The 25,995-nt window shown below is 38.1% G+C and overlaps 1 protein-coding gene across 1 annotated transcript in view; it reads left to right on the top strand.

The window, feature by feature from the left end:
• PDE3A (phosphodiesterase 3A) overlaps positions 1 to 25,995 on the top strand; it is a 370,530-nt gene that overhangs the window by 326,900 nt on the left and 17,635 nt on the right. Inside the window, exons 6-12 of the mRNA XM_061417690.1 lie at positions 1,346 to 1,565; positions 5,488 to 5,573; positions 8,840 to 8,994; positions 10,969 to 11,106; positions 17,879 to 17,990; positions 25,018 to 25,131; positions 25,268 to 25,467. Of these exons, the coding sequence (XP_061273674.1) occupies positions 1,346 to 1,565; positions 5,488 to 5,573; positions 8,840 to 8,994; positions 10,969 to 11,106; positions 17,879 to 17,990; positions 25,018 to 25,131; positions 25,268 to 25,467 (1,025 nt within the window). The remainder of the gene's footprint in view (positions 1 to 1,345; positions 1,566 to 5,487; positions 5,574 to 8,839; positions 8,995 to 10,968; positions 11,107 to 17,878; positions 17,991 to 25,017; positions 25,132 to 25,267; positions 25,468 to 25,995) is intronic.

The following is a 25,995-nucleotide window of genomic DNA, read 5'->3' as shown; positions in this document are numbered from 1 at the left end:
AAATAGATGTTTTTCTGGAACTCTCTTGCTTTTTCCATGATCCAGCGGATGTTGGCAATTTGATCTCTGGTTCCTCTGCCTTTTCTAAATCCAGCTTGAACATCTGGAAGTTCACGGTTCGCATATTGCTGAAGCCTGGCTTGGAGAATTTTGAGCATTACTTTACTAGTGTGTGAGACGAGTGCAATTGTGTGGTAGTTTGAGCATTCTTTGGCATTGACTTTCTTTGGGATTGGAATGAAAACTGACCTTTTCCAGTCCTGTGGCCACTGCTGAGTTTTCCAAATTTGCTGGCATATTGAGTGCAGCACTTTCACAGCATCATCCTTCAGGATTTGGAATAGCTCAACTGGAATTCTATCATCTCCACTAGCTTTGTTCTTAGTGATGCTTCCTAAGGCCCACTTGACTTCACATTCCAGGATGTCTAGCTCTAGGTCAGTGATCACACCATTGTGATTATCTGGGTCATGAAGATCTTTTTGTACAGTTCTTCTGTGTATTCTTGCCACCTCTTCTTGATATCTTCTGCTTCTGTTAGGCCCATACCATTTCTGTCCTTTATCGAGACCATCTTTGCATGAAATGTTCCTTTGGTATCTCTGATTTTCTTGAAGAGATCTCTAGTCTTTCCCATTTTGTTGTTTTCCTCTATTTTTTTGCATTGATCGCTGAAGAAGGCTTTCTTATCTCTTCTTGCTGTTCTTTGGAACTCCGCATTCAGATGTTTATATCTTTCTTTTTCTCCTTTGCTTTTCACTTCTCTTCTTTTCACAGCTATTTGTAAGGCCTCCCCAGACAGCCGTTTTGCTTTTTTTGCATTTCTTTTCCATGGGGATGGTCTTGATCCCTGTCTCCTGTACAATGTCACGAACCTCATTCCATTGTTCATCAGGCAGTCTGTCTATCAGATCTAGGCCCTTAAATCTATTTCTCACTTCCACTGTATAATCATAAGGGATTTGATTTAGGTCATACCTGAATGGTCTAGTGGTTTTCCCTACTTTCTTCAATTTAAGTCTGAATTTGGCAATAAGGCGTTCTATACTCCAATAAAGATTAGAAAATAATATCTTTCTGTCCTGAAGTTACTCCAGGACACCAGGGCTTTAACTGAACTTGCTAGCATTGCCACTGAATTTTCATGATGATTCATTTCTCATATTTCATGCTGTAGTGATGCCCCCACTGTGCAGCCTGTCTGCAGAAGAGGCCGGCCCTGTGGTCTGAGGACTCACATGGTCCTTCCCGAGTTAAAAGGAGTCCAAAGGGAAGGCTAAGAGCTGCAATTTTGACTTTCAAAGACATTTACTTAGGACTTAACAGTTCTCTCTTTGTTTATTAGGTTCCCTTGTGAAAATTTCACCTCTTTCCTCACCCTGTTCCTCACCTCTCCACGGGACCCCTGCCAGCAGCCCGGTCAGCAAAGTTTCTGCAGTGCAGTTCCCAGAGTCTTCCGACACAACTGCCAAATCAGGCCTAAGTTCTCACCGGGCCTTAACTTACACACAGAGCGCCCCTGATCTTTCTCCTCAGATCCTGAATCCACCTGTTATATGCAGCAGGTAAGGAATTTTATGTTGTTCACCGGAGTCTAAGTAATAATAAAACTAACACTGGTTTTCCCCTTAGGAACTCTCACCACCAGCCCACATAGCTTTGTGTAGGTTGCCTAAGTAGTTGACAAGAATGTCCAAGACAGTGTGGTCTGTGTTGAATAGGCTGGAATAGAAGCTTAATTTTTCAGTGCTTCTCCATTCATAGGAATTTTAGAGACCTTATGTTCCATACATGTCTGTGGTGCTGATATAAAATAATTAGTTGTATATTTTACCTGCTTACTGATAGAGAGTGCATCAAACATCTAATTAAAAACTCCTATCGAGTCATTCAGTGTAATTTGGTATTTTGCTGGGATATCTTTTACTTGTTCTCCAGGGAGAATTTTATACCGATTTTAAAGGTACTGTTTTTTAAGGTTGCATTTCCCATTGTGACATTTTAAAAATGTGCAGATAATGTGTCACACATTGTGACTGTTCCCAAATGGATCTCTGAATACAATGAAGCGATTGCCTGTGCTGCTCTGTCATGTTTAAATAGGGAGACAAAGTGTTGTCTCTTACAGGGGATAAGAAAAAAGAACCTAACATGGTAAGATTAATTATTTTGTCTATATTGTCACTAAAAAAGGAATACCTTCTCTACCAATTAACATATTATTGTTCTTCAGTAATAGCTTCATCTTGAATACCTGCTTTAAAGCATTGCAATTTTTTTAAGTAGAAAAGAGTTGAGTGTTTTAAAATTAAGTATAATTATGAGAGTGCCTTGAATAAAATGTTATTCCCCCCCCTAAGCTAAATGACCATAACTGAATAAATTAGTTACATGTTGGTCTTCTTATATCAAATACTGGGTCACAGACCCAGATTTGACCAGTGAATTCAAATTTAAGCCTCACAAATTTCATTTTCTGACCCTTTGTTCATAAATTCTGTGTTAAATAATCATTTTTATAATCTTTATTTTTGCTTCTTTTCTCTTTATAAATACTTTCAAAGGGATGATAATTTGTGTTTGGTTAGGACCTGAGTGAAAAGTTATTCCACCATCCAAACCTTACTCTGTTGCTCTGTGCATAACACCATTTTCAATAGAATCATTCCCTTAGGATGTTAATCCCATCTTTTTCTGTGGTAAAACAGGCCTATCATATTTTCCTTTTAGCGATTTACAACACACATCACTTTATTGGAAGCTCTGAGAAGTCCTGCAAAAAGAAAACGCCTTGAGTTTTGTTTCCTCTGGCATCTCCTGACTTTATTTAACCACAGAACCCATTTCTTTAGGTTAACACCCAGTAATTGCCCGTGGAGCTAGTGTCTGGGGGAACACCCTGAAGAAACACTTTTTTGTGGTGTGCGTCCTGGGCCCAGATGAAACCCAAGGGAGTCACCAGACTCAATGACATCTGCTTGCAGCGTTTCTAGGGAGACACTCCCACTGTGAGCTGCAGACTTTTAAGAAATCAGTTGCCTATAGGAAGAACCAAGGGGTTCAGAAAAGATGTATTATACCACTTCCGTAGCTTTGCTCACCGAAGTCTTTTCTTTTTTTTTTTTTTGGTATTCTTAGCAGAAAGAATGTAATGGGATTTTTATAAAAGAGGTTTTGGAGAAAAACAAGGGAATTTAACTGCCTACTTGTTCAGTAATGTTTATAAATCCAGTAGTGTGTGTTTTATTTGCTGGGGCTTTATAAATCTATAATTCAAACCATGTTTTATTATTGCCTTCAAGGCAGCCACCCATGTAGGCACAGAGAGCTCCAGAAACACACGACTAATTATTGTGGTTTTCCCTGCTGAACTTGAAGGGCTTGGCGTTGAATCCGAGTCTCTTGGCTGCTGTAACGTCTATGCAACAAGCTGTTTTTCTGGCAGGAGAGGTAGTCTATTTGAACTCCTAATTTAAACGTTCCTTTCAAGTATTATCTTGCAGAGAAAAATCTTCAAACTAGTAAACTACTTTTACCAAGTTTCATCCCAGAACAGAAACCCATAATTTACACCTATGGACTTTTTCCTTCGGTTCTGTCATTTTCTTTTGAGTCCCTGAGTCAGACTGATGGGATTTCATAATTAAAAATATTTCATATGTGATGCTTTCCACTGACATTCAAGGCTTGAAAAATAAATTTGCTTTGGATGAAAACACTCTAACTGGGAAATGCTTATCTCTACTACACATATAAACACAATTCAAGGGGAAAAAGTGATGAGATATTTAATATATTAAATTATAAACTATGATTCTTCTCTTTTCTATTTAGAGTGAGTAATTTGTGGCTAAATAGCAAATAAACAAAAGTTCTCTGAGACCCTTTGTATGAATAATATTAGGCAGAATGAAAGAACCCAGAAACAAAATACAGAATTAAAACCTAATCAAGTCTCTAAACAAGATAAGTGAGAGAAGAAACTTGCCAGACCATTTGCGGGATTACTTTGTAATTTATTAAACAGTCAAACTGTTGAGAAAGCAAATGTAGCCTGCCTCCTCCAACTTCTTATGTTAAAGAACCCTGCCCATCTCTCAAGGACCTTCATTTTTCTCCATGTTGATATTCAACTCTTTGCAACCCCATGGATTGTAGCCCTCCAGGCTCCTCTGTCCATGAGATTCTCCAGGCAAGAATACTGATGTGGGTAGCCATTTCCTTCTCCAGGGCATCCTCTCAACCCAGAGATTGAACCCACATCTCCTGCACTGGCAAACGGATTCTTTACCACTGAGCCCCCAGGGAAGCCCTTTTTCTCCTTTGCCCACAGTATACTCCCTTGATCTGTTTTTCTCAACTTGCATCCTGTGTGGTCAGGTTTACAGCCACTGTTTGTCAAAATATACCTTAACAGGTGAACTGATCCATCTGAAGACAAATAATTAAATTTTATGGCAAAAAATAAAAATAATCTACCAGTTTTTTTATTTTCATGTTTGCAATCATTTTTTAAAGGGCTTTTTGGATATAACCCACAGAAATAAATCTAATCATGAAGCTTTTTAGCAGACACAAAATGATTCCGCTGGGAAAGATATTTTTGACCAAATACACATAGGCACTTCCAAAATCACTGCTGTAAGTATGTAGCTGACTATTCCAGGATTCTCTAAATAATGTCAGAGAAAATTACCAACAGTTTCATTTCACCTCAAATATGATCTTGATTGTGGAAGAGCATGAGAGTTGAACAGAGTGTCTGATCCTTTGTATTGAGTATGCTTTCCTTCAGTTCAGTTCAGTCGCTCAGTCGTGTCCAACTCTTTGCGACCCCATGAACCGCAGCACGCCAGGCCTCCCTGTCCATCACCAACTCCCGGAGTCCACCTAAACCCATGTCCATTGTGTCGGTGATACCATCTAACCATCTCATCCTCTGCCATCCCCTTCTCCTCCTGCCCTCAATCTTTCCCAGCATCAGAGTCTTTTCAAATGAGTCAGCTCTCTGCATCAGGTGGACAAAGTATTGGAGTTTCAGCTTAAACATCAGTCCCTCCAATGAACACCCAGGATTGATCTTCTTTAGGATGGACTGGTTGGATTTCCTTGTAGTCCAAGGGACTCTCAGGAATCTTCTCCAACGCCACAGTTCAAAAGCATCAATTCTTCGGCACTAAGCTTTCTTTATAGTCCAACTCTCACATCCATACATGACTACTGGAAAAACCATAGCCTTGATTAGACAGACCTTTGTTGGCAAAGTAATGTCTCTGCTTTTTAATATGCTTTCCTTACCACTGACCAAAACAGTATCCCACATATCAATGTCCATGTAAAAGACAAAATGATTTTTTTTCCATCAGAGGAATAAGTAGAGTGCCAGAATATGTGATTGTTTTTTATCCTAATATATACATACCTGGTGTGTGCCTACAATTTTCTGAAAATAAAGGACCTACTTACAGCTGTTCCATTATTTCTCAGCTGTGGCAGACCATATTCCCAGGGGACTTCTGCCGACGGGCCCCTGGAAAGAAGCGGGGCAGCCATTCGGACACCAACCAGAACAGGTAATTCTTCTTTGGATTCTGTTCCTCAAAATGGAAACTGCTCTACTAGATTTTTTTTTTTCCTAATCAGAAAAAGATAACATATGTTTCTGATTTTTTAGATTGCAAGTTTAAAAAGACAATGGAGATAAAAATCATCCACAGTCCTACTACCTAGAGTTAATCATGGGTTATGTTTTGATACAAAGCTATCCAAAATGTTTATTGTGTCTGTACACAAATGAATATATTTTTAAATGAGACACCATTTTCTATAATGTATAGAACACTATATAAATGCTATTTTATCTTGGACATTGTAGGGTCATCTATTTTAGGGTACGCTCTGGGGATCTCCATCACAGAGCCTGAGAATTGACCCTGCTTAGATTACTGTGAGCTTGGGAGGTAAAAACCATAGTTTTTCTTGAGGCAGTATTACAGAGGCTCAGAAAAATAGGCATTGCAGCTTGATTTATATCCTGATTCTGCTTCCAACTCGTCTGTAATCTCTGTGTCTTAGTTCCTTCATCAGTAATAGAGATAATAAGGGTCCTACTGGACGAGGATTATAGATAGTTAAATTACTAAAGTACAGAAAGCACTTATTATAGTATCTGGGTCACTGTAAGGAGTGTTTGCTGCCATAGTTATCGTAATAATTATTATTTTATTTTTATTGGTGTAACCCTAGGGACTTGCTTTTGTTATTGCTGCAAGTTCACAAGGCAGGAAACCACGGGGCGCTACTGGTAAAGAATCCGCCTGCCAATGCAGGAGACCCCAGAGACCAAGGCATGATCCCTGGGTCAGGAAGATCCCCTGGGAGTAGCAGATGGCAACCCGCTCCAGCATCCTTGCCTGGGAAATTCCGTGGACAGAGGAGCCTGGCAGGCTATGGACCAGGCGATTGCAAAGAGTCAGACACAACTGGGCGCACGTGTTGTGCACACACACACACATATGAACTTTAGGCTTTATGATGATAGAGTGATCTAAGAATGGTTCTTAATTATCTGCTCCAGCATTTTTTAATACTCAATAAATATTGAGTATTTGCCTATGAGAATGATGTGCCATGGCATTGGACAAACGTCCAGGGACATAGGCAAGGGGAAATTAAAAGGAGGGTTCTCTGTGTGGCCGTTATACGATAGGGTACACTGAAGACTCAGAATATTCTCTTCTCTACGTCCCTGATCTTCCCTGACTCTACTGAGGCTGATAGAATAAGGAGTGTCTCCTTATCACCCTTGGCCTCCTGTGGAGCTATATGGCCTTTGAGTGTGCTTCTTCATTTTTCTGAAAATTCTGGGATTGAAACTTATCAGTTACATGTTTTTATAATTACTGCATCTGATTCTAATATAGAAGCAGTTGCATGAGAAAGATAAAAGAAAGATGGGTCCTTGAAAATGTGCAACAGAATACTCCTGATCGGAATAGGCTACATAATAAAAGCCATTATTCACCAGCAATATGAGGACATTTGACAAACCTAGACTATTCAAGCAGCTTTGGAAAAAAAGAGCAAATTTTCCTTCAATACTTAAACTACCCTGAAGAAGAAAGTATGGTGCTGGAGTAAAGATTATCAAATAGAATCATATGGAATTGAGTAGAAAGTCCCACATTAGACCCACACCTATTCAGCTGTTGAACCTTCAACAAAGATCCATTTTTCCAAGCAAATGGAGCTAGGAAAAAATGAATCTCACCCCTTACTTCACACCTGATGAAATTTTATCCTGAGATGGCGCACAGACCCAATGGTAAAACCTAAAACAGTAAAACTTCTGAAAGAGAATGCGGGAAGATATCTTTGTGACTTAGGGAAAGGTGAAGATTTTATAGGCCATGGAAAGCAATAACCATTTTAAGAAAAACTAGATTTCATCAGAGGTAGAATATAGGAACTCAGATTTCATGAGTTCACTTCTGATGGTAGGATTTATCAGCTGTGGGCTCTTGGGCAACTTAAGCCTTTCTGTGCCTCAGTTTCCTGTTTGCAAAGTGAGCATATTAATGATGCAGTAGTGCAATAATACCTACCTCATAGGATTGTTGAGAGGATTCAGCATATTTGTACAAATAAAGTGCTTTCTGTGGTATCTCCCACGTAGCGAGCACCCCATAAATTTCAGTCAGTTGTTTCAGTCAGAAGAAGCTTCTTGAGGTCTTTACCCCAGAAGCATGTTCTTCAGACTCTTGACATTACCTGATGTATTTTCTGATTAGCACAGTTTAGTGTTCTTGCCTGGAGAATCCCGGGGATGGGGGAGCCTGGTGGGCTGCAGTCTATGGGGTCGCACAGAGTTGGACACGACTGAAGCAACTTAGCAGCAGCAGCAGCAGCACTAACTGTAATGAAAGATAGTGGAGATGAGTAAGGAAGGAAGGAAGCACAGATGTCTAGGGACCAAGATTGGATACAAGGACCTGCCATGTTCTTTAGCACATGCTGTGGCTTCTATATTCTACAGATTGCTTTGTTCTTGGGTATCACCTCAAATTCTCTTGCCCATGTGACATTTCTAGGGTTAGGGTTCTAATCAGCTACTTGGTAGTTTAGTGTGTTGGAGCATGCATAAAAGAAAAAGAAATATAAAGTCACAGGAGTTTAAATGAAACCTGTGAACTTATCTACAAAACAGAAGTAGACTCACAGACATAGAAGATAAACTTAGGGTTACCAAAGAGGAAAGCATGTGAGGGAGAGATAAAGTAGGATTTGGGGATTAGCATCCCTGGTGATTCAAATGGTAAAGAATCTGCCTGCAATGCAAGAGACCTGGGTTAGATTCCTGGATCAGGAAGATCCCCTGGAGAAAGAAACAGCAACTCACTCCAGTATTCTTGCCTGGAGAATTCCATGGACAAAGGAACCTGGTAAGCTACAATCCATAGGATCACAAAGAGGTATCAACTACTGACCTGAGCATTATTATTGAGGGATTATTGGATGTCATATAAATCACAGATAATAATTCCATCTGTTTTATTGGGTTAAAAAGGATGTGTTTGCTCAGACTCTGGGAAATAGTAAGGACAGGGAAGCCTGGGGTGCTGCAGTCCATGGGGTCACAAATGGTTGGACATGACGTAGCAACTGAACAACAAAAATGTGTGCTTTCGCCCACCTGATGATCTTATGTTCTTGGTGTGTAAGCTCAGGAAAGTGGAATTTTCCTATGATATTTGTAGTATGTGTTTTAGGACTATTTGCTTAAATAGGACCCCTTTTTTCACTGCAAGTTTCATAATAAGCTCTTGCCTTTTAATTGCAGATGACATCACTCAAGTTACCTCTGATTATGAAACGAATAACAACAGTGATAGCAGTGATATTGTACAGAATGAAGATGAGACTGAGGGCCCCAGAGAGGCTCTGAGAAAGACATCATCTTGCAGCACCTACGCTCCGGAGACCATGATGTTCCTGGTAGACGCCCATCACTTATCTCATTAACTGACTTGAAAAATTGGTTTCTGTGACAGGAATTGACTTAGGAACAGATCCCTGAATCACCTCTTACATGGGTTACATGTATCTTGTAGCCCTTCCTGTATATCTGTATTATTTTCCTCTAAGTCTTACTGGTCTCAGGATTCTATTGTGGCTTCCCAGGTGGTGCTAATAGTAAAGAACCTGCTTCCCAGTGTAGGAGACATTAAGAGATGTGGGTTTGACCCGTGGGTAGGAGAGATGCCCTGGAGGAGGAAATGGCAATCCACTCCAGTGTTCTTGCCTAGAGAATCCTGTGCCCATAGGGTCAGTTCTAGTATTTAATGATTAAAAACTTAAGTATTCATCTCCACAACTAATTGCAGTATTTCTTAACCAAGTCTAAAAATGTAAATATGCCTAGGAAAATTAATTGTTTCGATCAGGAAGGTAACATTTTATAAATATAAATCAATCAAAATGAAATCTTTTCTTTATCTTAGGACTTCTGTTGGCTTTTTCTAGCACCTCCTTGATTTAGAAAGTGAGCCAATGTTTATTTTCCTTGTTATATTAAACCGGGTTGACATTGACACTTACTCCCCATTAAAATATTTTTTATTTATTTATTCTGTGTATTTTATTTATTCTGTGTATTTATTCTGTGTATTTAAATAGCTCCACTTAAAGAGGATGGAAGCATACATTTGAGTCTGGTTCATTTGGGGGAGGCAATAAATAGCAGAAAACAGTTGACTGTAATGTGATTTTCCATTGCTGCTTTTATCATTTCTCTTTTACCTAATTTACCATATATACTTTTATTTTTTATTTAGTTTTTAGTTGGAGTATAATTGCTTTACAATGTTGTATTGGTTTTTACCATGCAACAATACAAAGCATAGCTATACATATGCATGCTAAGTTGCTTCAGTATTGTTCAAAAATTTGTGACCCTATGAACAGTAGCTTGCCAGGCTCTATCTGTCCATGGGATTCTCCAGGTAAAAATACTGGAGTGGGTTGCCATTTCCTTCTCCAGGGGATCTTCCCAACCCAGTGATGGAAAATGTAAGATGCATCTCTTACATCTCCTGCATTGGCAGGCATGTTCTTTACCAGTAGCGCTACCTGGCTCTTCCCTAATTATATACATATATAATTATACATATAACTATATATATATGCACACACACACACACATACATATCCCCCTCCTACTATTTATAGTTTAAAATTGTCAGATAAAATAACTTAGGTGTTTCTTTATCCTCATTTTTTTTTTTTCTGGTAAATAAACTCTTAAGAATGTCTTTATTTGGTACCTCTTATACATTTTTGTTTTTACATATATTTGGTGCATGTTTTTTGGAAACCATGCAACACATGAATTAAATTAAAATACCTGAAAATTGTAGTAACTGTAACTCTATAGGATTAATGCTGATTTTGAAGCAATAATATAAATTGTACCAATTAGAGTAAGGGTGATTTATTCCCTCTCCCTACTCAAGGTTTTTTTGTTTTTGTTTTTTTTTTTTTTTTTTTTAGAGTTCAATAAGCCAGAAATCCTCATCTCAGAAGAATTTACATAAATATATAGAGGGAAATTTGCATACAGTTTCAGAGTGTTCTGAAGTCCTTGAATCTTTAAGAATTACACAGAAGACTAAAAAGCAGTTATGTTAATTTATGAAAGAAGCATCCAATTTTTCTATAGCATAGATGAACCAGCAATAGGCAGCACATAACGCAAAACTCATGGTCTGAATCATTAAGACCATTTCTCATATCTTTGGGGTGGATATTTTGTTTCTTTTGACTTTTTTTTTTTAAGATCATTCAGTCACCCAAAGTCATTTATTTCAGGTAAATTTCACTTGATTTAGAAAAGAAGGAACTTACTAAAGAAGGAACAAATTGCTGTGTACAAAAACTGCACGTTGTTAAAATATTTTATCTTCATTATAGGAAAAACCAATTCTTGCTCCTGAACCTCTTGTCATGGACAACTTGGACTCAATTATGGAGCAACTGAATACCTGGAATTTTCCAATTTTTGATTTGGTGGAAAAAATAGGAAGAAAATGTGGCCGTATTCTTAGTCAGGTAAGAAATGCATTCATGTATATGACTTTAAATGTAGGGAAAATATTCCTTAGTTGTTTAAAGCTCTGCACGTGGTTAACACCACTGGTGAGCATTAGGTGGAGAATACCCAGCATTCTGCAGAATCCTTGGTGGTGGGGTAACAAAAGAAATCGGAACTTCAAGTGAATAGAATATTGTATTCTTCAATTAAAATATTATATATATTCTAAGACAAAATGGAGGGAGCAGGGATACAAAAGGGAAGTGAAAAAATGATCTAAATTCATAGAATTCAACAAAAGGAAGCTGAACCAAGACCTCAAAAGAAGAAAGCTGCCAATTTATAAACACTAATTTATTGTCTAATAATTTCCAATTACGTTTTGGTTTTTTTTTTAACTTTTGAGTAGTACAGTGCGTAGGCCTTATCTGATGGCTCAGATAGTAAAGAATCCACCTGCAGTGTAGGTGACCCGGGTTTGATCCCTGGGTTAAGAAATCCCCTAAAGAAGGGAACAGCTATCCACTCTAGAATTCTTGCCTGGAGAATTCCATGAACAGAGAAGCCTGGTGGGCTATAGTCCATGAGGTCCCCAAGAGTCAGACACAACTGAGTGACTAACACTTTTACTTTCTTTCACTTTAGTCCTTATCAAAAATAAAATATTAAAAGTATGTTTCCCCCAATCTGTGAGAAGCATATTAAATACAGCTCTTTATTTAAATATGAAAAATGTCTTTCAGTATCACAAGAAATATAGAATAAAACTATTGCTACATAAAATGTCTTTTTTTTCCCCTTAAGTACTTTTTCCCTAAGTTTGACCAGTTTCAAGATTTTCCAAATAATGTTTCATTTCCCTGAGGGAGAGAGAAAACATACAGAAACTAAGAATTTGAACATGTTTGTTCTCAATAAATAAAACAATAGGGATTTGCTTCATTATCTAGCCCCTACTAAAATGCACACTCTTAATCAATGGGGATCATGGGTAGGAGGAGGAGGGGGGCAACCGAGGATGAGGTGGTCAGATAGCATCACTGAGTCAATGGACATGAGTTTGAGCAAACTCTGGGAGATAGTGAAGAACAGGGAAGCCTGGTGTGCTGTAGTCCATGAGGTCTCAAAGAGTTGGACATGACTGAGTGACTGAACAACAAAATCGTGAAAGGGGCTCAGTCGTGTCCAACTCTTTGTGACCCCATATGGACTATACAGTCCATGGAATTCTCCAGGCCAGAATACTGGAGTGGGCAGCCTTTCCCGTGTCCTGGGAATCTTCCCAACCCAGGAATCAAACTAGGGTCTCCCACATTGCAGGCAGACTCTATAAGTTGAACCACAAGGGAAGCCCAAGCATACTGGAGTGGGTAGCCTTTCCCTTCTCCAGCAGATCTTCCCGACCCAGGAATCAAACCAGGGTATCCTGTATTGCAGGCAGATTCTTTACCAACTGAGCTATCTTGAAATGATAGTTATCAGCTTATTTTAAAATGTTTTAGGTTAGTTCTTAGAGATTGGAGAAATATCACAGCAGAGATACTAAAGACTAAAAGATTTGTTAATATCAGACTTAGGTGAGAATTCAGAACCCATTAACCCTTGCCTGCAAAACACTAGAAGAGAAATCATTTGCTGGACTGATTTCTTCTCTGTGCAGTGGACACAGGCTTCCTTCAGAACTCTGAGCAAGTTATCTGATTGTGGAATTTCAAAGTGAGGGTTCCTGATCCATGAAGGTTTAAAGGAAGGAATAGAGAGAACTTCTACCTTGTTCAAACACTAATGCTAGGCTAGTCTTCAAGACAAAAAATGTGTCCCTGCCTTCACGGAACTTCTGCTCCAATAGGAAAATTAGATATGTATCCAAATAATGACACTTCAACTTGCTACACGCAGAGGTATGTTCAAATAATGGATGGCTTGTGAAGCTCATGGAGAAGGAAATGGCAACCCACTCCAGTGTTCTTGCCTGGAGAATCCCAGAGACGGGGGAGCCTGGTGGGCTGCCGTCTATGGGGTCGCACAGAGTCGGACACAACTGAAGCGACTTAGCAGTAGCAGTGTGAAGCTCAAAATAAGTAGAGAGTCTCCATAACACTTGGTCATAGCCTCTATTGGACTCTGTTCTGACCATGAACACATTGAGAACCAGAGTGGCAGCCCTTGGACTTTGACTTAGAGATACTATCCTTCTTTTTTTTCTTAAAAAAATTTTATTGAGGTAACATTGGTTTAGGATATTATACAAGTTTCATGTGCATGCTATATTCGTTCTTCTGTAGACGCTGCTGTGTGCCACCACTGAAAATGTAGTTTCCATCTGTCACCATACAGTTGATCCCTTCACCTGTTTGCCCTCTCTCATCACTGCTCTGTTCTCTATGCCTACATATGTTTCTTTTTGTGTGGTTTGTTCACTAATCTTGTTTGTTATATTCCACATATAAGTGAAATCATATCTTTCTCTGTCTGACTGATATCATTTGGCAGAATATCCTCAAGATACATGCGTATTTTTGCAAATTAATAGTGCCATTCTCCTTCTCTTCCTTTCTCCTTGATGCTGACCAGCATCTTTTCACGCTGGCTGAGCTTGAAGGCCGGTTTAAAAGGACCCCTGTTTTCTTCAGTCCGTCTCTGCCTCATGCCTCAAGACTTCTCCAGGGAGGTTTTGTGTCCCATCCCTGAAACTCATTGCATACCAGAACTCTGAGGGTGTGATTTTACCTGGAAAAATGCCTGAAATGGTGCCACGACAGGAGGTGGCAGCGGGCCAGGAAGTCTTTTTTCTCTTCTATTGAAGAGTGTGTTCCCTGGTATGGGAAGAAAAGTCTCATATTGTTTTGCATTTGGTATATATGTCACAGATGTTCCAAAACTTTACAATTTTGTCTTCAGAGTAACTTGGATGCAGGTATTTTTTTTTTTTAATCTCTAGTTGACAGAAGAAGAAACTGAGACTTAAAAGAGAAACGATACGGCTCATCTAAAGTCATATGGTAAACATTGGACCCAGAATTTGATGTATCTATATATAGAAAGTCCAGGGTTTTACCTTTATTTCAAATTCTTTTCAGCCCCTGCCAAATGCATTTATCGATTGTATTTTCAAACTCAGAATGGAGAGTCTGAGCAACAGAAAGTTGTCATTATAGCAACTGGTTTTACAGCACAAGTGACTGTACTAAATAGTGTTGCAGAAACCTGGCTCCCCTTGAAATTCTGTGAGGGCTGGGGGTTGGGGGAGTGACGGAAGGGAGCAACTTGACAGGTTTAGCCACAAAATATTTTCTAACTTGTGAATATAAATAGACAATAGAAGATAAGATATAAATAGCAATTAGATTTTTGTATCTTTTTTCCACTTATCTTTCAAAATAAATAACTACATGGTTTACAATGTCTCAATTTTTCTATAAAACCAACTATTGAACTCAGAGAAAAGGCAACTTTATTTGCCTTGCTAAGTAGAACTTTATGATATTTTTTCTCTGATTTGAGTTTATAAGCACAAAAACCATGAAATTTTCAGTGTGTAAAAGGCTTTTTTTTTTTTTTTTGCACTTTATAAGGCCTTAGAACAGCTGAAATGAATTAACTTGAACATTCCAAGAAATCACCTTCTGGCTGAGACTACACAGAAAAAGTCTCACTTCAAAAGACTTTTAAAGAGACATATGTGCAATGGAAATGACTTCTCAGCCTTAACGTACTGCCTGCCTTTTTGATGATTATCATGTTTATTTTAAAAAATTTAAAAGGACATCATTCAGATTTGGGAAGAGTATTTACTTTTTTTGGTTACCAATATTTACCCAGTTAACAGTGACTTTTCTTTATTTATGAGTTTGGATCATTGCCTGTTGATTTCTAACAGCTTCAGTGAAAACTTTCCTATTTGAAAATCATACCCTAAAAATGTCTTGTCTGAATTTTTCAATTCATCTTTCAAATATTTTAAGAGAATAATGGGAAACTTTAGTCATTTACAGTCCTAACAATATTGCTTTTCAAATAATGGTGATAGGATATGAAACAGTTAAGAGCACACAGTCTGAAGCCATAATGTTGGACTTGAATTCTGGTCTGATAATGTGTCAACTGTGTGATCTTTTACAAGTCATTCAACTTTTCTGTGCCTTAGAGTCCTCTGCTTTCAAGTGTAATAAGTAACAGTGTCTATCTCATAAGATGCTACATGGATTAATTAATATAAGTAATTAATATATGTAAATATATGTACTTGGAGGAGGCATCAAGCTTATTCAATGCCATATATATCTATACAGAATAGTGAGTATATGTGTGTGTCAATAGCTGCTGCTATTATAAATAATTTTTATTGCAGTAACATGTATAGTTAAATCCACTGGGTATTTATAAACAAGGACTCGAATATAGCTTAAAGCAATAATAAGGAGAAAATAACTAGAAGAACTATGAAATATGACAGAAACCACAAACTTAACTTTCTATTGTATTTTTAAAAAGATGAGGTGGAGATGTTATGTAACACAGAAAAAGGGACAAAATTAAGTATACTTACCTGTATAGTTTTTTCAAAGTGAAAAAAGTGCGTGTAAATAATATACATACTCTATTCCCAATGGGCAGCCACAGTGCTCCTTTGAAAACATAAGTCAAATAAAGACACTTTCCCTGCTTCAACTCTTCAAAGGTTCCCTGCCTCACTCAGTATAAAAGTCCTTATACTGGTCAATCTGGCTGTGAAACAGGATTGCAACCCAGTCAACACCACTCTATAGTCACTAACTTAAATTTTGCTCCTGTCTTCATTCATTCTGTTTTGACCATGTTGGTCTTCTTGCTGTTTTGTGAGTGTAGCAGACATACCTCAGGGCCTTTGCACTATCTTTCTCTTCTGCTTAGGAAACTTTCCTCAGATATTCCTATACGACACTCTGCATCTCCTTCAATTATTTGCTCAAACTCACCTGAATATGCCTCTTCTAACCACCATATTTAAAACAGCAATTGTCATGTCCTCCTGGACTCAAAGCTCTATTCCTGCTTCCCTTTTTCTTTGTTCATATAACATCCCTTTCAGTCATAGTGTGGTGGTGGTTTAGTTGCTAAGTTCTGTTCAGCTCTTGTGACCCCACGGATGGTAGCCCACCAGGCTCCTCTGTCCATGGGATTTTGCAGGCCAGAATACTGGAATGAGGTGCCATTTCCTTCACCAGGGATCTTCCAGACCCAGGGATCTAACCCATGTCTCCTGTGCTGCAGGTGGTCTCCTGCATTTAGGTTGAGCCACTAGGGGAAGCTCAGTCATAGTGTGTACGTTACTAATTATGTCTATAATTTACTGCCCTCACCTGCTGGACCATAAATTCCTTTAAGGAAAGCTTCCTTGTTTTTTCATATATATATATGCATTATATATGGAAATTGTCTTAAACAGAAGGAGACAGTAGACATATACTGAATGAATAAATCCCCTTTTTCAGTTAGATATAAATGTGTATGTGTGTGTTAGTCACTCAGTCATGTCCAACTCTTTGTGACCCCATGGACTGTAGCCCGCCAGGCTCCTCTGTCACTGGAATTTTCCAGGCAAGAATACTGGAGTGTGTTGCTATTCCCCTCTTCAGGGGATCTTCCCTGACCCAGGATTCGAACTGGGGTCTCCTGCACTGCAGACAGATTCTTTACTGTCTGAATCACCAGGAAGTCCCATAAATGTGTATTATGTATGTACACAAATATAAACATAATATATGTCATTGATGAAAATTAAATCTCCAAATAAAAGAATATTAGTGAATTTGAGTAGATGTAAAGTTCATAATGAAAATAGAAATTTAACTATGAAGTTATCAAACATTTAGAAGAAGTAGTTTGAGAATCTTAAGCAAGAATACAAATAACTTAAAGGATAAATAATTCTTTCTCAGTCTCCTGAATTATAACCAGTACTGTGTCTTTGTGACATAAAGTGAGACCACTTTTTTAAAAATTTGTATTGAATTATCATTGATTTACACATTGTATTTTAAAAATAAAAGTGTGGTCACTGTAAATGATGCTGCTCTCCATCCTGCCATGTGAATAACCATTTCTCTCCCAATTACTCTCTTCTTTGCCTTTATCATTTTTTTCATTCTCCACAATTTGCATATCAAAGATACCAGTCACATCCAAACATATTTAGCTGATTTGAGTCTCTAGAGCTATGAAAGTAATTAGAAGGAGAATAGATATTCAAAGGAGAGAGATGGCAAATGAGGAAAAATAGTTCAAAAATTTTTATTTATACTGGATTAGAACAAATCTTTTTTTCTCTATATATTTCAGTCAAGACACCCTTTTCTTTCTTCTAATTCTATTCCCTTATTCTTCATTAAGGCACAGTTCTTTATCCTCTAGAAAGCTTTTTTTTAATTTATAAAATAAGTCCAGATAAAAGCTTTCTCTCATTCTTTATTTAGCATATATATTATACAATTAGCAATTTACTCAGTATCATTCTCTTATTATTGATATCACACACAATTTAGTACCTTGTTATATTTCTTTAGTGTATACTGGATTTTTTTCATTGGCTGTTTCTTAGGTTTATGTCTCTGCCTTTAAAAATAGATTATATAGAGGGCTAGGCCATAGAAGTCTTTGATATCTATTTGATCTGTTGTTTCCAGTAAGTGTTTCAATAGGCAACACATTAATATGGTTGATAGAATGTATCCTTTTCCCCCATTTTTCTCTTTATGTATAATACACATCAAGGGATGTTTTGTAAAACCTTGTCTTTTTCTTTTACAGGTATCATACAGACTTTTTGAAGACATGGGCCTCTTTGAAGCTTTTAAAATTCCAGTTAGGGAATTCATGAATTATTTTCATGCTTTGGAGATTGGCTATAGGGAAATTCCTTGTAAGTAGAAGAATTAATACTTTTAAAATCCATTAAATTTGCTATGGGTAATGGGATATTGAATTAAGAGCTAGCACAGAATTACACATTGTAAGCATCCTATATGGTCACCTGGTATAGTGATTAGGAGATAATAGTTTATGTTAGAATCCTGGTCCCTTTATAAATCAGCTGTAGGACACCCTGGTCTTAATTAACCTTTAAATGCCTCATTTCTTAATCTGTAAAATGGATATAATAATAACTACTTCATAGGATTGTTGCAAGGATAAAATGATGTAATAATTGTTAAAGGGTTATAATAGTGCCTTGCACATAAGTAGCTCCAATTTAAGTGTGTACTAAATAAATACATGTTAATTTATTGCTCATTTTATAACATACTCCTTTTACTGGGTAGAATTCTCAACCTTTGCTCTAGCATCTGCCGAGTTAACTCACAATTAAAGTTTTTCAGTATAAGATAAGCCTGGCTGGGAATAGAGGGACAGGAAGATGATGGTCTAATGAATAAAAGGGAAAAAGAAAATACAACTGGAAGTGGTTGTGCAGAAATTATTAGGAACTTTTTTAAAAAATCAAGATAAAATGTGAAGACCAAAGGAGAGGGCACAGCCAAGGGTCCAAGCTTATGAACTTTGAATATTGCAAAAATAAGTCTGTCCTTTGTAATCATGAGGAACTGGAACGCAAAAGAGATAGTAAATTTTCAATATGTAGCATTTCTGTATCATCAGAACATGTAAGTAGCATTGTTGTACATGCTACAGAATATTTGAAACTGGAGAAACAGCTGTAAATCTAATCAGAAGGGTACAGAAATCACATGGAACTTTAGAAAGAAAAAATAGAAAGAAAAAAAAAATAGTTAAATACAGTATGTTGACTAGAGCTTGTGTTACTTAAATCATGTTTTAACTTTTAAGTTTCTAAATTTGCTTGTATGTACTTTGAACTTTAGAACCCCAGAACTCATGTCTATTTCTAGTAGCACGGAGCTTAAGTAAAAGTTGTATGGAGACTAGAACAACTGTGTTCAGAAGGAGTAGGGTAGTGCATTAACCAAGTGATTCATTATTAAGACGCTGGTTTTGAAAATGCCATCACATGCTACGTTAGGATATAAATGCACAGTTGATGTGTGATAGGAAAGAGGAATGAGTTATTGAATTTGCAAGTTGTGTGGTAGAGAAGGAGAATTAAGAATTAAATCTACAAATGAGATTTGTGGGAGAATATGAGACTAAATGCAGAGAAAATAGGACGGTGGAGTAGAGAGGGGAATTTAAGCACTCTGGGCACCGTGGGAAATTCTGGCGGATGGGGCCATGGACGTGGAGAGAGAATTATGAAAAAGGGGTAGTTTGAAAGGATCTGAAGATAAGCCATGCTTTTTTAATACTGCTTTCCCAGAGCTACCCTGGTTGAATGCCAGGGATTGACCTAAGTGTTAGTGATTTCTCAAAGCTTAAGGAATTACATAAATAAGCTTTTACAAAAAGGAAGCCACTGCAAACATTAAAGAACAGCTAGTCATCAGACTAAATTTACAAATAATATTAATTGATGATTAAATTTAAATTAAATTTATAAATAATATTAAATTTCCATATAATATAATCAGCTATTGCTAAGTTCCACTGAGTTCAAATCTCTTTCAACTTTTCTCTAGATAGTATTCCATTAACTCATAAAGTTGACCAGTATTTATTTAACTGTAAAAAGTTTGCAGATTCTAAATTTTATTATTACCTATTTATATATTACAGGTAAACAGATGTTTTTCCTGAAATACCAGGTTCTTCATGTGGAAAAGAATTTGTTATATCTTTGCTTTTTCTGTTAGATGTGAAAGGGAATTTATTTACATCTTCTCACAGAAAAGTTTTAACTCAATTCATGATCACTTTTAAATCATAATACTGTGCATGTTATAGGGTTATAAATTTAGACCAAGATAGATATTTATTAAAAGCTGTATTTATCATTATTTAAAATTAACATGTGCAAAAATTTAGCATTTATTCCTAGAGAACTATGTTTCTAATATTTCTGTATAAACCCATAACTAAATGAAAAAAGCCTAAAGGTAACCAAAATAGGGCTGCTGCTGCTAAGTCGCTTCAGTCATGTTCGAACCTGTGCAGCCCCATAGACGGTAGCCCACCAGGCTCCCCATCCCTGGGATTTTCCAGGCAGGAACACTGGAGTAGGTTGCCATTTCCTTCTCCAGTGCATGAAAGTGAAAAGTGAAAGTGAAGTCGCTCAGTCATCTCCAACTCTTAGCGACCCCATGGACTGCAGCCCATCAGGCTCCTCCGTCCATGGGATTTTCCAGGCAAGATTAGCCTTAATATGACAATGAGCTAAAATGTTAGAAACTAAAATTTTATTACAGTTTTAATTACACTTTTTGACAATTTCCAAGAGAAGAGGGAAAGTATGAAAGCTTGTACATTTATGCCCAGAACCTTTACTAAAGGACCCGCCTGCCAGAACAGGAGACGTTGTGACTTCGGGTTAGATCCCTGGGTCGGGAAGGTCACCTGGCGGGCTACAGCCCATGGGGTGGCATAGAGTCAGACGCGACTGAGCACAGTCAGCACAGCCTCCGTCTAGCTCAGTTTGATCAGGCGTATGTGATGAGCCCACCGAGTTTAAAGGTAGCCACCAAGGTGACATACAACAAGCTAGCGGGGCAGAACTGCTACACTATTAGCTACTTTCCAAAGGTGGGGGGAAGAATGTTTCAAGTCTCATTTCTATTCTTTAGTACTTTGCTTCACTCATTGGTGAATAGGAGCATAGAGAACTTTAAATAGAAAATCTGTAAATTGAGTTCTAAAAACCTATAAATTTTATAGGCAACCCCAGCCTTCTATAGCAGCTCATTTCAACCCTGTGCTTGAGAAAAGGAGAAAAAGAGAAAACAGGTCTATTAAGACAGAAGAGGGGGTACGCAGGTTCTGGGGAAAGGGAAGGCGGGTGATGGTATTAGTATGTGCACGCGTGTTTATGTGTTGTCCAAGAGGCAGGGGCCGAGGGGTGGTGGTGTTTGCCAGGTGGGTGAGAGAATTATTAAGAGGTTTGTCCAAAATGCAGCGATGAAGGAAGAGGTTGAGAATAATAATGATAAAATAAGGATAGCTCTGATTGCATTCCATAGCTCTGTCAGTTGCCTATCAAGGTCAGAAAAAGAAGAGCAGTCTTTGAGCATATTTGTCTGTCTTATAGAAACTTCTCAATCCCCTATGTTGACTCAGGTGCCTTTGCGCCTGAGGTGGTCCCCAGAGAATTAATGGCAAGAGCAACAATACCACCAGCACTTGGCACAGTATTTTCTCACAGTAGGTGTGAGTATGTGTTTAATAAATATCTTAACGACTTCTTAAAGGCAGATAATTTTTCCATTCTGCTTAAGTGATAGTGACAATGTAATCCTTTTAGAATTACACCTGTATAACTATATCTATATAAATATATGTAATATGTATTAAAGGAGTTAGGTTTGGGTAACTATTGTTTAGCACTTGTGAACCTATACTCAAAGCAAAAAGAAGGTTTTTTTCCCCCATATACTCTCATATCTAGTTTTTAAATCAAGATTATGTTAACCTCTAAAAAGCAAAACATATATAGAAAAAAACTTTTTAACTTAGAATCAATTAACAAAGCTTTGTTCATTTCAGGTGTATAGCAAAGTGATTCAGTTATACATATACATGTATCTACTTAAAATGATTATAAATTAAGTTAGGTTTTAGTTGCTCAGTCATGTCTGACTCTTGAGACTCCATAGACTGGAGCCCACCGGGCTCTTTTGTCCATTGAACTCTCTAGGCCAGAGTACTGGAGTGAGTTCTCATTTTCTTTTCCAGGAGATCTTCCTGACCCAGGGATCAAACCTGTGTCTCCTGCATTGCAGGCAGATTCTGTACTGTCTGAGCCACCAGGGAAGCCCCAAAATGGTGATCAGATCAGATCAGATCAGTCGCTCAGTCGTGTCCGACTCTTTGCGACCCCATGAATCGCAGCATGCCAGGCCTCCCTGTCCATCACCAACTCCCGGAGTTCACACAGACTCACGTCCATCGAGTCAGTGATGCCATTCGGCCATCTCATCCTCTGTCATCCCCTTCTCCTCTTGCCCCCAATCCCTCCCAGCATCAGAGTCTTTTCCAATGAGTCAACTCTTCACATGAGGTGGCCAAAGTACTGGAGTTTCAGCTTTAGCATCATTCCTTCCAAAGAAATCCCAGGGCTGATCTCCTTCAGAATGGACTGGCTGGATCTCCTTGCAGTCCAAGGGACTCTCAAGAGTCTTCTCCAACACCACAGGTCAAAAGCATCAATTCTTCAGTGCTCAGCCTTCTTCACAGTCCAACTCTACTTACCTCAAAAAATGTGTTTGACAAGCTTTATTTTTTTTTACATTTTCAGCACGAAATTATTTAGATAGTTTGTTCAAAGAAATTTTGGGCTTCCCAGATGGCACTAGTGGTAAAAAGAACCTGCCTGCCAGTTCAGGAGACCTAAGAGACATGGGTTCAATCCCTGGTCAGGAAGATCCCCTGGAGGAGGGCATGGCAACCCACTCCAGTATTCTTGCCTGGAGAATTCCATGGGAAAAGAAGCCTGTTGGGCTACAGTCCATAGGGTCACAAAGAATTGGACACAACTGAATGACTAAGCATAAGCACACACACACACACACACACACACAAGCTATAAACCCTTCTGGACTTGGACCTTGGGATGGGGAACAGGCCAGTAAGCAGTATAACTCAAGAGCTACAAGTTCACCTGACTTAGTGTTGCCTATTTTTCATCCCAAAGAGACCCAGTCAATACCCTGATACCGCCTCCACCCACCTTGTAATGCTGGGCACATGCACAGGTTTCTCTGACTTGTAGTGGTAATGGTAGTTACATCACATAGTAATTTTCCCAGCTTGTCACAAGGGAAGAGTAAAGAACTTAACCCAGAAACTCTCTTCCATCATAGCCCTGGAAACCCTCTGACCAGGTTGCATGTTCTTCTGGTGGGTCATCACTGCCTTCTCCCTCCTCCATGGCTTAGCTTAGCTTTTATCTTTAGCTCTTCAATTCTATTCTTACAAATCCATCATTGTGTCGTAAGAGCAATCACGTATTTTCAGTTCAGTTCCGTATAGTCACTCAGTCGTATATGATTCTCTGCGACCCCATGGACTACAGCACGCCAGGGCTCCCTGTGTATCACCAACTCCTGGAGCTTGCTCAAACTCATGTCCATGAAATCGGTGATGCCATCTAACCATTTCATCATGTATTTTAGGTAATGATATTTACATCAATCACAAGCTTACTATACAACAGCCACTTTAAAATAGGTCCCCTTCTGTAATTCTCAAAATTGTACTATGAAATAGGCACTATTATTGTCTCCATGTTTTAAGATAAGGAAGTGAGACAATGTTTGAAATGACTCAGTAATACAGGTAATAAATGTCAGGGCAGAGATAAAATCAGATATGTCCTAGACCCTGAGACTTCTAGCATGATCAACTTTGTACACTGGCACAGATATAGATTTAAAATGTAATTGTCTTAAATCATTTGGGATAGTCCATACATGGAGATAGAGACCCCAGTTTGAATAAAAGTGTTCTTTGGAGACTAGGTAATATCAGTGTTCACCTTTGGCAATGATATAGTGAACAAGGTTTGCCGTTTACCACTCCAGAACTTAAGAGGTCTGCTTCTCAAAGCTGTTCTGAAAACATCCTCTCAAGACCTCCCTCAACCCTTCACTGAGTTTCTGGAGTGTTTAACCAAGATTTACCCATGTGTCTTCACTTAAAGTTGCCAGAAATGTAGGAAAACGCACACCATCTTCCTACGTGCTCCTGTGTGCCACCAACAACACAATGTCCTAATTTCTGTTTTCTTCCCTGATCAGAGAACAGGTGTTGCTTTCAAATTTTCGTTATTATTCTGCTTGTTCTCTTCTGTTTTTGCTTCTCCTCATCTGTTGAGTGCTATTCAGAGGTGTCATCTATTACCTTATAGAAGGAAATCATATCATGGTTGGTCATTAGGAATAAAATGTATGAAGTTAGCATACTTAGAATAAAGCATACCAAATCAGTGAAGTATTCTGAAGGGTCAGATAAGAGAAAAACACGGAAAAAATGGACTGACGAAGGTGAGCCAGGAACACAGTGGGCCTTTGGTCATGGTTCCATAGAAGCTAGACCACACGTGTAGAAATAGAACCCTATTGCTATGATAAGGACATTTTAACTGGGGGACTTGGTTGCCCTGTAGATTTATACACTTCAGGATGGCTCAACCCCTTATGTTATTGTACAAAGAGGTTTCAATTTTTTCTCTTTCTGTATTTCCTAGAACTTTATTCCCAAACCAGAATTTCTAGATCAGAGAACATAATCGATTTTGGTTTTGATGTGCTTTGTGGATTTTATCTATTAATACATATAGAAAACGTTACTCATTTTCTTACAGTGTTTTAAGTTTGATACAGAAGAATAGCACTATTTTCAATTCAGAGGTTATATTTGAGTGCTATTTATCAGAAATGAGACACTGGGTGGTATGAACCATTGGTCTGAGCTAGGTTAAGTGTATCATGGGCCTTTTGTTCTAGTCCTCTGCGTAGTTTTACACAGGAACATGGGCATAAGGACAAGAGTAAACATTGCCATGGATTCGCACAGTGAGTTTGTATATGTTGGGTTATTTAGTGAAATTTATTTATGTTAGGTGGATGCTGGTCACAGATTTTGTTCATTTAGGACATCTGCATGTGTGATGAATGTTGTAAGTTTTTTGTTTTTTCTTGTTACTATGAATGTTGTAGAGAAACGGAAGAGCAATCACAGAGTATTTGTCCTAGGATGTTGGGCTGACTTTCACCCAGGTTATTTAAATGTGAGGACTAAACCGTTTGTCCAGTAGGTGGCACTCTTAGTCCTCGGACCCCAGAGTTCACAGATGCATGCCTGTTCCTTTGCATTGGTTACAGACCACAACAGAATCCATGCCACGGATGTCTTACATGCTGTTTGGTATCTCACGACACAACCTATTCCAGGCCTCTCAACTGTGATTAATGATCACGGATCAGCAAGCGATTCAGGTACATATTATGTTCTCTATGCTCCCTTGTAAACTATGGGAAAGGAAGAGTGGCTTTTTAAATAAAGAAGTGAACATAACTGACATCAGTTTACTACTTTCTTCAAAGCTATATTATTTTCATTGTCTCTTCTCAGATTCTGACAGTGGATTTACACATGGCCATATGGGATATGTATTCTCAAAAATGTATAATGTGCCTGATGATAAATACGGATGTTTGTCTGGAAATATCCCTGCCTTGGAGTTGATGGCCTTGTATGTGGCTGCAGCCATGCATGACTATGATCACCCGGGAAGGACTAATGCTTTCCTGGTTGCCACGAGCGCCCCTCAGGTAAACCTTTCGATTTTGACCAGGGGAAGTAATTCAATTTTGAGATTTCTCTGAAGAATATTAATTTTATAAATTTGACGTATAGCAGGCACCAAGCGAATACGAACGAAACTATATTTAGACCTAAGATAAAATTCTTAGAGACCATGCTCATTTTGAAAAGATATGATGGTTTGTTCTAAGTTATTAATGATGCATCTACATTTATCACCTATGGAGATCCCTTCTCAGTTTTCTTCTGAGGAAGAAAAACTGCTTGAATTCATGTTAATGAATTTCCTCAACAAAGAATATCTGACCTATACAAAAGTTTTCTTCCTGAAAAGATTGGAGAACCAAATCTTTCTTGGTTCTTTAAGAATTAGAGGCTTCTTTGGATGTAAATCCAGTTCCTTTGAGATATTATAACAAATATCATTTTTATGGCATTTTTATTGATTAGGAAGAATTAAAGATTGATTTGTTTTATTTGAGGTAAATTTTTTACCTGAACATAGTTTTCTCAAAACAGTAACTTTAAAGACGTTC

Source organism: Bos javanicus, chromosome 5, assembly GCF_032452875.1.
Source record: "Bos javanicus breed banteng chromosome 5, ARS-OSU_banteng_1.0, whole genome shotgun sequence".
Lineage (NCBI taxonomy): Eukaryota > Metazoa > Chordata > Mammalia > Artiodactyla > Bovidae > Bos > Bos javanicus.
Note: the sequence above shows the minus strand (reverse complement) of the source record. Positions and strands in the feature narration are given on the sequence as shown.